Here is a 15616-nt window from a genome sequence, read left to right as displayed (position 1 = left end):
AGTGATGCCTGTCCTAAACGCAGGAAGTTCCATCTGAATATGAGGAAAAACTTTTTCACTGTGAGGGTGACAGAGCACTGGAACAGGTTGCGCAGAGAGGTTGTGGAGTCTCCTTCTCTGGAGATATTCAAAACCCGCCTGGACACAATCCTGTGCAACATGCTCTAGGTGACCCTGCTTGAGCGGTGGGGGTTGGACTAGCTGATTTCCAGAGGTCCCTTCCAACCTCAACCATTCTGTGATTCTGTGATTCTGTATTGCTCAAAGTCTCACCTCACTTCTCCATCTTTTTTTCCTTTGGTATTGTTTTGTCTTCCCTGCATTTGCATCGTATCTATTGCACTGGGATTCTGCCTGCTCCTTCACGCACATGTCCTCAGTCTTTGCCTCCATTCCTGTCTTGCCACTGCAGCAAGACCACCCCTTTGCTAACATCATCAGAGGTTAAGTTACCCTTTGTTCCTCCACTACTGCTAGACCTGACATTTTCTGCATTCCCGTTCCATTGTTTCAGGAATATTTCTTTTGCCTTTACTGTCTCCATCTCATTCCTTCCAGACAGGCCTTCCCTCCTGTTCTATTCCCTCGCTGACCTCAGGCCCTCTTGCTTTTCTGTTTTCACTCTTATTAGAGCTCTACTTTGCCTCCAGTTTTGTCTCATTTTGTTCCTCTCCATACGCTCCAGCTTCTGTTTTTTTATCTTCTGGGTATTTACACAGAATAGCTGATGGCCATTCACACAGAAGAAATTATCAGGGAAAGGTTTAATGTATTTTTAGCATCTGTTAATGTAACTTATTAGCAGGAAACAAGGGGAGAGCCAGCCCCATGTAAGCAGCTGCCTGTTTGCTGAACAACCCATGTCCTCCAAAGCAGCATTTGGGAACTTCTGCTTTAGTGGGTCTCGTGTCGGCCTGGGAATGCCTGGGACTGGAATGTGGGGCTGCACACGCTGGAATGCTGAGGTCGTTGGGTGGCATCTATTAATGTCGCATTGCAAGGGAAGGGCCAAATAGTGTCTGTGTTCATCTTCCTCCAGCTGTCCTTTGCCCAGCCCTGTCATTGCTCTATTTGAAAAATATGTCTGTTTAGACTGTGAATATGCAGAAAGAGATATGGGCTTCAAGGATGACAAGGTTTTTGCTTTCCTTCCAGAGCTACACCTAGTCCATTTGGCCAGCTGGAAGGCTCAAACTGGGATCAATTTGGCCAGCAGAAAAGCATGTCATTCAATTATCAGATTGCCTATTTCCAGACAGTCTGCTTTGATTAAGATGACTAATGTTATTGCCCTCTTCCCACAGTATTTTTCTATTTCTTCCCGTCTCAAATGTGACTTTCTCACCAACTACTTCCTTCTCTAAGCAGTGTCCGTATATTTCAGTTGCTGTATAAATGATAGTTCAGCCTCTAACTCTCAATGCCAAGGAAAGCCAACATCATCTACATAGACTCCCAGCTGGGCCTGGAGTGGTCTTTTATCTGACAGCATATTTAAGAAGAATGGACTCTAATGCAGTGCCATGACGGGAAGCGTGGCCAGTGCCATCTGGAGTGTCCGTTCCTAGCAGTCTGGATTCACTGTGGCGAAAGGGTTCAGGTGCTTTTGGGGCAGTGGGGGAGAAAGGCCCTGCGTTCCCTTTCAGTGCTTGCTGTTCTTCACGTTGTTGAACAGCAGAAGGTGCAGCCCTCTGTCATGACGCTGCTATAGATTGCAGGTAGAATTTCCAATGAGGGTTCCCCAAGAATCATGCCTAAAGAAGGGGCAAAGTGTTTAAATTTAGCTTGCATTATTCTGTATTGCTGTGTATTGATCCTTTTGCGAGCAAGGTTTACAAAGGCTTACTGGGATACATGCCTTTTGCGTTTGCATACGTTTAAAACTCCAGCTGCAAATTTTCAATAGAAAGCTTCATAAGGATGCTCTTCTCACTGACGCTCTGCTTCTGTGCCAGCTTCTCAGTAACTTGATGCCTGTGGAGTACCCGCTTCACAAGAATTTCTGGATAATCCCATCGTAGTAATAGAGGGGCCATTGTAATCTCTCTATTTTCTGTGTAGCACAGGCTTGAAAACCTTACCCAGGAATAACTGCATCTAGCCATTGCAAAGCATTTGAAGTCTTTTTTTTTGCTTTCTGGACTGTAAGTAATGGAGAAGACTTTACATCTCTCAGTAAAGTGTCACTGTGGCTAGTTAATTAACAGTCTGTACTTTCTAGTCTGAATCTATTTCTCTGTAATTTCCAGCTGTTGATTATTTTTCTACATTTATTCATTAGATTTAAAATTTTCCCCAGAATAAGAGCTGAAACAAATCTAAGTGATGGATCAGAATTGCAAATGCATTTGTCCTGTATTTGCCATGGAGGATGCAGGGGAAAAAATGATTGTTCTCTCTCCTGGACTGGGGAGTGGCAGAGACAAGGCTGAAAAAAGCACACTACATTGCCAAAATTTCCACTTACCCGAAATAGAAATTGCTGCTTGTCTGATAAAAATAGCCGACTGTGAAGTGGAGGAAGCAGGGCCTCCAGCACTAGAATACGCTGCTACAGCAGTAGTGCTGGAGATTAAAGTGAGGGATGGATGAAGCTCAGTTTTTGCTCTGAACAGAATAGGGTTTTGAGGCTCCTCATGGTCTATCAGACTTCGCGCAAACCTGGCGGGATACCCATCTCCACAGTGCCCTAGATGTATCGTTTCCTTTTTCCCTGTTGCGTGAGCAAAGTAGCTGGTGTTGATGTCAGGACTCGTGTGGAATCGTGGTTGGTTGGTATTTGTGCTCTTCTGCTTGGCAAGGGAAAATAGCAGGAATGGCAGTAGTGTCAGAGCGGCTTGGCTGCAGGATCAGCAAACCCGCTCTGGGGAGGTGGATTGCTGGTAGTTTTTACTGTAGCATCCCCTCCTCCTTTCCCGAGACAGACAATGTTCCTAAAAGTACTTTTTGGCCGGTGTAACTTCCTGTGCATTAGAACTCCTGCTAGTGCAGTTTATGGCACTCAGGAAAAGGAAGGGATTTTTTTTTCATTCTTTCTCTTTTGGAAGGGTTTTTTTTTTTTTAAACATTGTGAAGTGACTTAACTACATTAGCAAAATTTCTAAGAGTAGTACAGACTTCACTGTCTGAAGAAATGTGATATGGTCCAGGGTTCTGCCAACTGCTGCTTTAGGTTGGGTTGGGGTTGACAGGTTGAGGGAGGGCCTCAGAAATTCCTGAGCCTCTCAGCTGCCATTGTAGTCATCAGCCCACCCAGCCCTTGAGAGCTATTTCTGTGAGTGCTGACATGACATGGGAGTTGGAGAATGTGCTCTGAGCAGGAAGGGTCTTTCTGCTCCCTAGCAGGCAGCTGGATGGAAGAAGACTGGAACACTGTTCTCTGATTATTTCTGCTTCCCTGAAGAAGGCTTTGGCTGGGGTAACAGACGCTCTTCTGTAGTATTAAAAGAGGAAAGGTCAGTGCTTCACCTTGGATGGGTACAGTTCAGCCTAGGCGGAACTGGAGCTCTGTTTCGGTTCTGCTTCAATAAGAGTGCTCAGAAGGATCTGCACTCCCTGTTAGCTATTATTTACCTCTCTGTTACTTGCTGTTGGTGTGTATTACGATGAAGTGGGGCCATAAAAGCATACTGGCTCATGCAGGGGTGGTGGACCTGGATGGGGCTAATGATAGGGTGATACGGTAGAACTGTGTGGAAGTGCATTGGGGCAAGGCGAGAGGCATTTTCTGTGTGGAAGTAGTGGAGCTATGTTCGAAGTATGCTGCGGTGAGACAGACGATGACTGGCCTTGTGATGGAATTGCATTGAGGATCTGCTGCAGTGAGATGAGAGAGGATCTGTGCCTGTGCTGGTTTTGGCAATCGCTTTTGCTAGGGGGTTGCAATGTTACTGGTGAGCTGCTGGAAGTGCAGGCTGGAATGTGTGTGAGAGCTGGAAGTATGCAAGTGCATGTGGAGTACCTGGTGTATGTGTTGCATGCAGACAGCAAGATCCCCTCTTGGAAGCAGCATTCAGGATCACCAGCAGACTTGGTGATGGAGTAGAAGAGAGGGAAGGGATGGCAGGGTGGGCGTCAATGCTGGACTTTTTCTTTTCCCTAGCCTTCATCGTTGGTGGTATTAGCAACTGCTCTGTATTTTCTCCCTCCTCTCCTTTACTTTGTTCTCTCTGTGTTCTGATCCTTTTGTTTTCTCTCTGATCTGTTCCGATCCTTTTGTTTTCCTCTCAGCTTGTTCAGTGTAATAGGGCCAGCTCCAGAATGGAGGGCGACTGCGCTATGCTGTCTCTGCCAGTGGCACAGAATAGCCGGGATTCAGACCCAGAAACAGCTGCAGGCCTGATCATCAGAAGTGTGACTGGCCTTCCCCAGGACCCCGCATCACCCGACAAGTGCACAAGTGGGGCAGAAAAGCCCCTGCTAGACGAGCAGGATCCCACAGTTTGCCCCCTGTCCCAGGACCAGATGCCAGAGACGCCAGAGCAAGAGTGTATGGTCGACTCTCAGCCGATCCTCTTCAGTGAAAACCCCTTTGTGGTGGCTAACCGAAAGGGGAAAGCAGCAGGCAAGGCTTGTCTGGGGGGCCCGCCCCTGGGCTATGGCAGGGGGGGAGTGCTGAAGACCAACCTTTACTCCAAGGCAAGCAGTCCCGCAGCACGCTGTGTGTAGCATGCAATCACGCAGTTAAAGCCACCTGCATTCTACTAAACCAACGCGCATGCACTGGAGCCCGGGCTCCCGGCAGCACGAGGCTTGTGCAGGGACCGGTCCTGCTTAACATACAGCAATGACGTGTTTCTGGAGTGTTGTGTGGAGAGGCTGTCAGTCAGTGACTGTCAGCGAGTTGTCCTCCAGCCACTAATGTACTCGCAGTTATTGCCGAGCGTGCATGCTGCTAAGCCCCTCTTGGAGGGAAGGCAGTGATGTGTGTGGTGGGGAGCAGCTCTTCCCCCCCACAACTCCCCCAGCACCTCTCTGGGTGGGCAGGAGTCAGACTGGGAGCAGTGGTGTTTCTTGTCTGCTGTGGCTGCGAGAGCAGGGAGTTGGCAGGGCTTGTAGAAGAACGGTGATGGTATCACACTTATGGATCAGGGCTTGAACAAACAAAGCCATCTTTAGACTTCTGAAAACTAAGAGGCAGTGCAGCTGATAAAGTTCATCTACAGCTCAGGGACATGCTGTTCTTCAAAGTGAAAAATTTCAGCATTTCTAGACTTTCAGATTTCAAGGGAGAATTTTGCTTTTCACTCTGGAAAATCTGTCTGTATTTAACTTTCGAAGTGTTGCATAGCAAACTTTTAGTAGAGCAAAGACTAGACCCCAAAATCTCATGTTCCAGATTAGCACCACACCACTCCCCTTATTCCATTTTTCTCAGCCTTTTGGGAGCTCTGAAAAGCAAGAGAACCAAAACAACCCCAAACAAACAAACAAACCCCCTCCCACCCACTCAGAAATAATCTCACCCAGCTGTAGTTCTCTTAGCCTGTAGCCTAGTTCCTTGGTGAGAATTTATTTTTCACAGATGTGTGGGCATCTAAGGATTGAGAGGGGCATATAGTGGAATATCTGTAACCTCTCAATAGCTTAAATGCAAAGGCTGTTGTTTGGACATTACAGAAATCCAGTTTTAAAGTTCCTGGTAATAGACCAAAAAAGCAGTAGTTAAAAAGCGCTGGTCCTTTTTGAAGGCAGACTTTATGCCAGGTCAGGTATCGTCAGTCCAGAGGTGGGTGTCATATTTATCTTAGGCCAACCTAGTTCCACATTACCATCAAAAGGGATTGACTCCCCTGTCTACATGTTCTCCTTTCTGTGTGCTGACACCAGAACTGGAGCAGTCATGTGTCAGCTGGATTAGGGAGCTGATATCCCTGAAAAAACAGTATTTTCTTGGTAGGATTAGTTCTCTGCAGAACAGCTCTCTCCTTGGTGGATTGCAAAGCTGCATGTGCTGGCACAAGGGAAGGGCTGATACCTGTAGCCAGAAGCAGGGTGAGCAAGAACAACCTCTGCAGTGGTGGTGTGGAAGTAGATCAGCTGAGACTGACACATTCTCTGTCATTCCAATGCTAAGAAGGGTTATATAAAAATAGGGTTATATATAGAAAATAAAATATATTTTCTGTTCTCCAGTATAAACTTCAGGTCGCATCTTCTGGCTTGGTCAGTAGAAATGCAAGTGCCCAAGGCTGACCTCAATCAAATTAACATGGCTGGATGATTCACTAGTGCATGGATATGGTATTAATGATCCTGGAACCTTAGATTTGCTTAAACAGTTCTGTAAATCCAAAATGACCTTTTTCCATCTTTAGGCATCTAAATTACTTTTTAAATCATGCTCCTTAATCCTGTGGTCAGACTGTATATAATTAGCTGGACTCTGCTCTCTTGTAGCTGTTGAGGCTGGCTGTAGGCTGCCTCTGAGTGTGAGTGCTGGTGATCACAGGGTCCTGTGGATGAGATCCCTGTCTTTCCTATATTCTAGGCTACTCCAAAGACAATGGATGTGGTTGGGGATGAATCTTGTCTCCTTTCAGTTAGGAGTGGCTTTTGGTGCTCAATGTCCGTACAACAGGAGGTTTGTCTACGCTATGGCCCATTCTGTCAAAGGCTAAAGAGAAGCTAGGGGGAAAGGATTCCCAGGGATGTCTTACGAGGCAGAAGGCTTTAACATGATTCAGTTGGCCTTGCAAGGCATTTGGGTATGATCTTATTTCTAATTAATGTAATTCTCTTGCTGTTTCTAGTGATTTTTGCAAGTTTCTGCCATATGACAGTTGCTGTTGGGCCCAATGCTAATTCTGCTCCCTTGCTGCGAGGTGGCCTATAGCTGGCCTCAGTCTGGATGTCAGTGCTCTCTCTTGTCTGCTGGTCTCACTGCTAAGGGAGGTGCATGGGAGTTGCTGCTATACAGTAACTATCTAGCTTTGTCTTTTGTCTTTCAGGCTCCTGCAGGCGAGTCTGGGACAGGAAATTCCAGGCGGGAAACCCCCTATTCTCCTGGTAATCAGCAGGTGAGAATGCACCTAAGGCAGGCAATCTGGGGAAAGATAGGGAGGCGTGTTTCTAGGGCAAGATGGCACCAGTGCAGAAGGGCAGAAGAAGCTGAGAATGATTTGTGTATTTGAACACCTCCGAGGCGGAGAGGTATACATCAAGGGAGGCCACTCCAAAACTAGAAGAGCGCTGCTCTTTCAAAATGTCTCAGAGACCCAGGAGTATGACTAGCTAGTCATAAATTCAGCAGGAGGTTATTCCTCTGAAGGCTAATTTAATTATCGGTGTAATGAGCAGGGCAATACCTAGAACGCCTACAAAGTGGTGGTTGTCTGTCTTTGAGAACGGCCTCACCAATGCCTTATATAGAGACGGTATTTAATTCTGGCAGTTGGTACTTCGGAAGAGATGGAGAAGTCAGGATTCAGAAAAGTGCAAAGACCATCTCAGGTTTGGAACCCATCTGTAGTCTGTCTCCCAGAGAGATGACTAGTTCTGTTTCTGACTCTGTCAGCAGTCTGCATCAGCTGTTCTGAAGAAAATTCAGGGATCCTATAGCAAACAGTTATAGGTTAACCTACCCTTCGGAAATATCTTCTAAACCTCTTTAGTTAGAGGTCATCTTTAGCTCTGAAATGGGAGATATTTTTGATTGTGCATAACTCTTGGGTTTTTTGAAAGTATTGTCTATTCTGATTGGCTGCTCTTGCTCCCTATATCAACTCTGATCTTTTCCTTTTAAATCTTGCTAAGTGCTTGATTTCACTTTTCATCCTGTGACAGTAAGTGTCACAAGTTAGTTGTGCCTTGTGAAAGGAAATATTCTTAAAGAGATTTTAAAGTTTTTTGCTTTCAGTCATTACATGTCGTTATTCTTGTATTATGAGCTGGAATGAATTGAAAATTGTAGCATATACTTTATACCTAGTCATTTTGTATCTGTCGCATTCCTTTTGGAGTGCAACTGCTCTCAAAAAGGAGTCATGCTTGCTTGTCCCCCATTCTCAGCTGTTTGGTCCTACCAGCTCTGGCTCTTACCTGATCTTTCGCTGAGTCAGTTCAGCTCTCTAAGCTGGAAAAAAACTATGTACTTTATTTCTGGGTTAGTTTTTCACCAGCTTAGTGAACTGAATTGGGTCGTCTTGGGGTGAGGTGAGCATTCACACTGATGTCAGGAGAAGGGTCAGGACCATGTGGCTGGGAGCAGGGAATAGAAGGGAGCTGTAGTGAGCAAGAGCTCAGCCCATCTTATACCACAGGAGTGCTTCCTTGGCCTATCTTGCATCTCCCTCAATTCTGGGATCCTTGGAGTTTGAGTGAATAGCAAACACATAATAAGATTGTGAGAAGACACTACAGTAATATGCAGAGTATAGTAATATATATATATATAGTAATATAGCATAGTAATACTATTTCAATACTTTCTGTTCCAGCTGCTTATGTTTACTTACTTGCTTTTCTGGCAGCAGTTGCATGTTGATCAGAGGTTTATCTTTGGGTGTTTGTAAATTTTCCTTTCAGCACACATGGCAATTGTCTTTGCAGTTAGGTTCTTTTATCCAGAAGTGTTCATGCAGTGGGGATGCTACTCCTCTGTCTACAAAGGGAAGAGATCTAGATCTTCATTTGCTTTGTCTTTAAAGGTCCTCAATTCTCAGCTGAAAAGGAAGCACAGGTCCCCAAGGATAGCCCTATAGCTGTTCATAGAATGATTTAGGCTGGAAGGGACCTCTGGTCTGTGCCCCCTCTCGGAGCAGGTCCAATTGGATTTAGATCAAGCTGCCCAAGGCCACATCCAGTCAAATTTTGAGTACCTCCAGGGATGGAGAGCCCACACCTCTCTGGGACCCCAACACTTGAGTACCCTCATTATGGTGGGTTTTTTTGTTTTGGATAGTATCTGATTGGAATTTCCCTTGTTCCAACTTGTCATAGGCAGCTTTCATGATATCCCTGAAGTTATTTGCTTATCAGTGTTTTGGCATTGGAGGTTCAGTGGCATGTCCTTGCAATTGGCTGCTCTGTAGCTAATGCCATCATCGGCTCTTCTAGCTCAGGATAGGCTTGCTTGATGACAAATTCTGTTTGGCGTCAGAGGGTCTAGTGGTTTGTCGTTGTCCAACTTCCTGTGGCAATGGTGAGGGTTTGTCTTCTAGTAGCAGTCACTGCTCTGATTGCAGAAACTTCTCAGATGAAACTGTTTACTTGCTCCTCCTTGGACTCTGAGAAGAACAGAAAAAGCTTCACTAGTGCATTCTGTGGAGCTTGGAGCATCCTCGTGGCGGTTTTGCAGATGCAGGGATGCAGGCATTTGCCTTTCCAATTCTAAGTTGGATGTCTCAAATTCCCTGTTATGTAGTACTTGCTGTAATTTATAGTCCATTCTGTCAGTTTAGATTCTGTAGCTTAAGAAACCCGTTGAATAATGTATACAATACAACATGTATAATATTTTTTTTCTTGCTTTTCAGTTTTAATTCTGTGTTCAGAAATGTGTATGCCATGTGAGATTCTATCAATATCTTAAAATACTTACAGCCAATCTCATGACTTTTTCCTTTATTTTAACCTTTTAAGGTCTTTAGCAATATTGCTCACTGCTTTGAGATCTCCATTTCTGAGATCTAGTCTGTGTATCACTTTTGATAGTCTTCTCCCCTTGCTTGGTCTATGGCTGTTATAAATTAGTGACTTTGGCACTTGTTCTTAAAGGCATTTTGTTAGACTTGCTAATGGCATCCTCAGTCCAGCATTCTGTACATGAGCCTTCTGTCACATTTACGTTATTTAATACTTTTTTGATCAGAGCCTTGAATGGCAGTCTCCTACGTGTCAGGTAAGGTTATATTTGGTAGATTTAGTTCTCTCTGCACAATGAGCTTTATACGAAATGGAACAGGTCCAACAGAAGATACCGAAGGACATAAGATAATCACTAGCCTTGCAGCTAGTCCATTTTCTGGAGATCCAGGAGACTGACCTTCAAGTTGTTGCTCCAGAGTAGAAATTTCAAGGAATTGGATCACTAATTCTCTGTCTCCATTTATTTTTAAAGTAAATTCTGTGAATATGACTTCTTGTAGTCCTTACAGGATTTATAGGCTTATTTCAGAACTCTCGGAGCTTTGAAAGAATTTTTCAGAGAAATCAGATCTTTTGTCCTGATGATGATCTTGCCTGGTCTTGGGTTCTGTGAGCTTTTGGTGGGGGGATGAAGCAGGCAGGGGTGGAGGGAAGGAGCCGTTCCGTGATGGGGTTGTGCGTGTGCACACGTGCGTGCAGAGGGGTCGTCTTCGTGGCGGGCAGTGAGGAGCCGCGTGCGGACGTGGACTGCTCTGGGCAACTGGGGAAACTGCGATGGCTGCAGTGGGGAGAAGGCGCCTGTCTCAGCCTCTCACGTAGGAAACCTGGTCTCTTTTGTTTTTCTTTCTGATTCTCCCCGGCGTCGCCCCTCTCCAGGCGCCTGCAGCCCCTCGGCCTGCTCACCTGTCAGGCAGGGAGACCCGCTTCGTAAGTGCCTCTTGGCGCGCGGTGTGCGCCGCTGCTCCGTGCTGCTCTCGCCTGGCACCGCTGCTCTTAGCCCCTTCCTGCAGCTCCGCGCTTTCCGGCTCTTGGGCTTGGTGCGTGCTGGGGCCTGCGCGGTGGAGAGCGGCTCTCGGGGCAGCGGGCCCACGCCGGAGGCTGTTCCCTGCTGGCTGCTGCTGAGATGGCATCTGCGAGTGCTTCCTGGCGGAGAAGCTGCGGTGCTGACGGCTTTGCTCAAGCTCAGTAGCGAGCGCAGGGGCAGGGGATATAGACAAGGGCCAGGGTCGGTTGAGCTGGAGCAGAAAGGGAGCGGGGGGGGCAGTCCGTGCCCAAACCTGCACGGAGTCGTGCGTGTCTCCTCGCACAGCAGGAGGAACTGGGAGAAGCTGTTCGTGCGGGAGGCTCTGCACTGCTCCCCATGTGAAGAATAAGGCGGGGGGGGGGGGGGGGGGGTGGTGTGGGACTTCCAGGCTTTTTCCTGTATGAGGCAGGGGCAGGTGGTCAGTTTGGGAGTTTTTATGTCTGTTTTTATATGGAGCAGGGTGAAATAAAGAGTTTCTGTATGGACTCCAAATTTACCCTTATTCCTGTTTTCAGGCTTCCATTAATTTCATTGCATCGCAGGATGACAGCAAATCAGTAAGTACATCTGCCATGAGACCTTACTGTAGTGTCGCTGTGCTTTAGAGCTTGCCTCCTCCATCTGTGTGTGCTCACTTCCAGCCCTGCAAGCCTCGCTGTTGGCTCTGGTACTCTCGTCTTTAACCCACCACTGTATCTGAAGTTTGTACAAATGCACTAAGCCTTAAATTTTCCTGATTTGAAAACTTGATGCAAGTAGTTTTGCGGCTTTTATTCCTGTTTACACTTGCAGCTTTCACTCATGTAGTTTTTGCTGGCTCGCTCAATTCCTGCCTCCACTCTCTCTCGTATCTGGTGTTTTGTTCGCTTCCACGCAACATCCAACAGTGATGGCATCTAGGCCAAACCTCAGACACTTGTCTCTGCTCCTCGCTCCTGCCTGTGTTTGCATTTCTAACTGGAGCCCTAGTTGGAGCTCAGTTCAGTTGCACCCCGGGCTTCTACCAGTACCTGCTCCTGGCTGGTGTTTCCCAACTGCATCTCCCATTCGTGATGCTTGCATTCTCCTGAACTCTGACGTATTCATGCCATTTCGCTCTGACCCTTGCAGGTGCCTGCTGTTACGGCAGATTCTTGTGTCCTGGGCTTAGCCACTGGGCCCCATCTTTACCCTAACTAGTCCGAATCTCTCTGCCTGTCCAAAATACTTTCACCGGAGGCATTGCCTGCTTTTAGCTTTAGTAGCTCTCGCTCCCAGGCTGGTAGATGGAGTCAGCAGCACAGCTGAGGAATTGAGCTCAGGTGCATGGATTTGCCGTATTCACTTGCACGTCAGAGCCATCTTGCTGCCCTAACTGCACATTTCTCTTCTTTGCCTCTCTTCTCTTCCTCTGCCCTTCCCCCTGTTGTGTGGTATTGGCACAAGCAGACCAAGCCAGGTGTCATTCAGCCTCTCTCCCGAGTGCGACAGAACGCTGCCTCACGTAATTTGGAGGACGGGGACAGCCCCAATCCCTTCCAGCAACATGAGCCGTGCTTCAATATCCAGAGCTCTGTAAGTGGCCTGCAGTTCCTTCTTGCTAAGCTACGTCTGTTTGTCCTAGGCTGCTACAGTGCCACTTTTTCTGGTGGGTAGGCTGAACACACCTTCCCTGTAGGTTAAAGATCACATGCCTTACCGAAGGCTGTTCTTGGTTTTGCATCAGGCTGGATGCCTCAGTTAAGAAGCCATGCTCCTGACAAGCAGAGTCATGGTCAGTGCATCCCATTCCGTTTTCTAACGGGGATGAGCCTCACCAGCCTGCCTTGTGTCTTCACTTACCCATTCAAGAAGTTTGCATTGTTGAAGATGGACTGTGGCTGAAATCTGCCGAGCAGTTACAGTTTTAGATCCTTATTTGTAGATGAGGTGCTGCATTCTGATGCATAAAACTTTCAGAACTTTTGTGTATCAGTCTTGCATCTTGGAGCAAAAGCCAATACCATCTTGCTGGTATCAAGTTTTGTGATTTGCAAAATTATTGGGTTTTTTGAAAGATTCATGTGCTCAGGGCTGTAAGTGGGTGGGAGAGAAAGATTCAGGTATTTCGGTCTTTGCCTTGGTAAGAATTGCCATGTCAGAAGACTTGTATACCTGCAATGTAGCCCTTCCCTTTTTCTTGATGTCTATATGATGCAGTACCAAATTAGAGACCTGATTTGTAGGAAAAAACAGACAAACAGCTGTATCTGATCCATATAATTGGCCAAAATTCACATATTTTAGAATCTCTCTTCTAATCTTGATGTGCTGCTCTTCAGTCTAGGCACAAGGGAACATCATCAAACAACACAATTTAGCCTTTTTCCAGGAAGAAGAACTGCAAGCACCAGAGACTGAGACAGTAACTGAAGTAACTAAAGGGGATTTGGTTTGAAGTAGAAAGGAAGGCGATGGTGTCATTCCCCCCTGCCGCCATTCATTTTTGTGATGCTTAGAGCAGGTCATCCCAACTCTTCTTCCTTGCTGGATGTGATGGGGGCGGGGGGATCACAGGAAAGACAGGGGAGGAAAAGAGCAGCACGGATAAGTGACAAGTAGTAGGAAGGTCCTCTTGGACCTCATCAGATGTTTCTCTGAATAAGTGAAATTCTGTGAAGGGAAAATTTGAGGTCACAGATAAGTTTTCTCCAGATTATAGAACCCTGAATGGGATGTTGCTTTGGTTTAGGAGGCTGTGATCATTAGCCTTGAAATGTGTAGACGTACATGCTGGTAGTTTTATAAACAGAAGTATACTAGCTCCTGCAAAAACAGAAATGGAATGCGACTGATAGATCCCTTTCCATGAGGAAGATCCCTCTATCAGAAATGGCCAGATGAGGCTTATCTTTCATGCTGTAGTAACTTAAATCTGCCTTGTTCAGCCCTAAGTAGGGATCAGAGTAAAGTATCAAGAGCTCCCCTATTCCAGCCCCAAAGTTCATTGATTCAAGATACATGCTGGTTGAATGGGGAAAAAATCCTTGAGGAACAGGACAGCAATGTGGCCCCTTCACCAGGAGGTCAGCCACAAAATTCTGGTCAGGTCATTGATGATCTGTACCACCAGAACTGTCATTCCTCCTCTATCCAAGCAAAAAAAACAGGTGTTTGAGTACTTTGGAGATGCATGTGCTGCTCTGTATAGCATGCAAACAATATGCTGCTCACAAGGCTGCTCACAACCTCGCAAGGCTTCAGGAACTGTCCCTTACATATTCCATTCTTCAGGCTTTGCAGGCTGATGATTGTGCTGTGTTTCCCCCATGTTCTCTCTCTCTCTTTTTTTTTTTTTATGACATCTGTGGTTATTTTTACATTTTATCTTTATCCCTGTAGCCAAAGCCACCTTCACCCCCCTCTCCTGACGAGATCCCAATCAATGTCAAGCAAGCATACAAGACCTTTGCAGCAGTGCCCCTGTCACACCCTCTGCTTGAGACACAGGTAACTAGTGGTGGCTGGGTGGAATGTTGCACCAGCAGTGGAGCGGACAGAAGACTGAGCATTGAGGGTGAGCAAGGGAAGTAGAAGGGTAGGAAGGAGGTAGTGTTTTGTTTCCTCCAAAGAAAGCTGCCATGAGAGCGACATATTGAGGTCCCTTGGAACTTGGGAGTCTACTCAAGTTGCAGGTGGTCACCCTGCAGAGTCCTATCAATAAATATTTTAAGTTCTGAAAGCTAATCGAATTTCATGTCCCTGTTAGTCCTCCAGGACATTACAATGCTGTTGCATAAACTTCCTACCCTGATACATAGAAACTGAAATTCCAGGCTCCAAGGCCAGACTATACCTATTCTGGGGACTTTTTGGTCAACTTTTGCTCTTTAACTTAATAAGAATTATCCTTCTCCTCCCCTTCTTCCCTCCAACTATTTGAATAGAACCATTTAGGCTAGATGAGACCTCTGGAGGTCATCTGCTCCAGTCCTCCATGCAAAACAGGGCCACCTTATGAAGTTGTATCAGGTTGCTCAGGCTCGGTCCAGCTGAGTTTTGAATGTCTCCAGAAATGGAGATTCTGTGGTCTCTGTGGACAACCTCTTTTAGTGTCTGACCACCACTGCTGTGAAGAGTTTTCTCCATATATTTTATCAGAATTTCCTTTGCTGCAACTTGTGGCTGTTACCTCTCACCTCTGAGAAGAGTCTGACCTCATGCTCTCTGTAACCACCCCCCCCCCAGGTAGCTGGAGACAGAAATTAATTTCCCTCCCCACCCTACCCAGCTTCCTCTTCTCCAGGCTGAACAAGCAGGGTTTTTTGAGCTTCTTTTCATACCTCGTGCTCCAGCCCCCTAGGGTCGTTTGATCTTGATGGTCCTCCACTGGACTTGCTACAGTTTGTTAGTATCATTCTTCTACTGGGGAGCCCCAAACTGGACACACCACTCCAAATGTAGTTTCATAAGTGCCAGAGAGGAGAAGGATTGCTTTCCTGGACCTGCTGGCTGCCCTCTAGCAGCTCAGTATGCGGCCAGCCCTCATTCTGCAAAGGCATAGTGCTGACCTGTGTTCAGCTTGCTGTTGATGCATCACCCACCCTGTCTTTCCTGCCTGTCCTTCCTGAAGAGCTTGTATCCATCCATGGCAGCACTCCAGTTACGCAAGCTCTCTGAAGCTGTCTGTTTATGGAAATTCATACCATTACTTCATTTACTACATTAAAGAAGCAAAACACTGCCTCCTTCGTCTCCTTATGTTTGAAAAGACCTTCTGTTCCCTTGATCACCTTACTAGCTTTTCTCTTCACTTTTCCTGTCTGAATGCTCTTTCTGGCACATCTTCGATGCAAATGAGAATGCCTATTTCAGAGAAGATTTCATTCTACTGTAGTATTGTTTTTCTTTCTTTCTTTTTCTTTCTTTCTTTCTTAATCTTCATTGACAATAACTTTCCTTATCTGTCGGTGGGTCACTCTCATCCTTTTCATAGTCATGCTGTACTGGGAGCTAAGGTTAGTCTGCAGTGACTTGCGATGGCAG

The 15616-nt window shown here is 46.3% G+C and overlaps 1 protein-coding gene across 1 annotated transcript in view; it reads left to right on the top strand.

The window, feature by feature from the left end:
- The window catches only part of LOC112976770 (protein scribble homolog), a gene marked incomplete at its 3' end in the record, with an annotated part of 72068 nt that extends 57921 nt beyond the window's left edge, over positions 1-14147 (top strand). The window contains exons 30-34 of the mRNA XM_026088346.1: positions 6951-7019; positions 10465-10515; positions 11128-11169; positions 12041-12166; positions 13973-14147. Of these exons, the coding sequence (XP_025944131.1) occupies positions 6951-7019; positions 10465-10515; positions 11128-11169; positions 12041-12166; positions 13973-14147 (463 nt within the window). The remainder of the gene's footprint in view (positions 1-6950; positions 7020-10464; positions 10516-11127; positions 11170-12040; positions 12167-13972) is intronic.
- Positions 14148-15616: the final 1469 nt, after the last annotated feature.

This window comes from Apteryx rowi, unplaced genomic scaffold (genome assembly GCF_003343035.1).
Source record: "Apteryx rowi isolate R43461 unplaced genomic scaffold, aptRow1 scaffold_766, whole genome shotgun sequence".
In the NCBI taxonomy this organism is placed as follows: Eukaryota; Metazoa; Chordata; class Aves; order Apterygiformes; family Apterygidae; genus Apteryx; species Apteryx rowi.
This window is presented reverse-complemented; position numbering and strand designations above follow the sequence as displayed.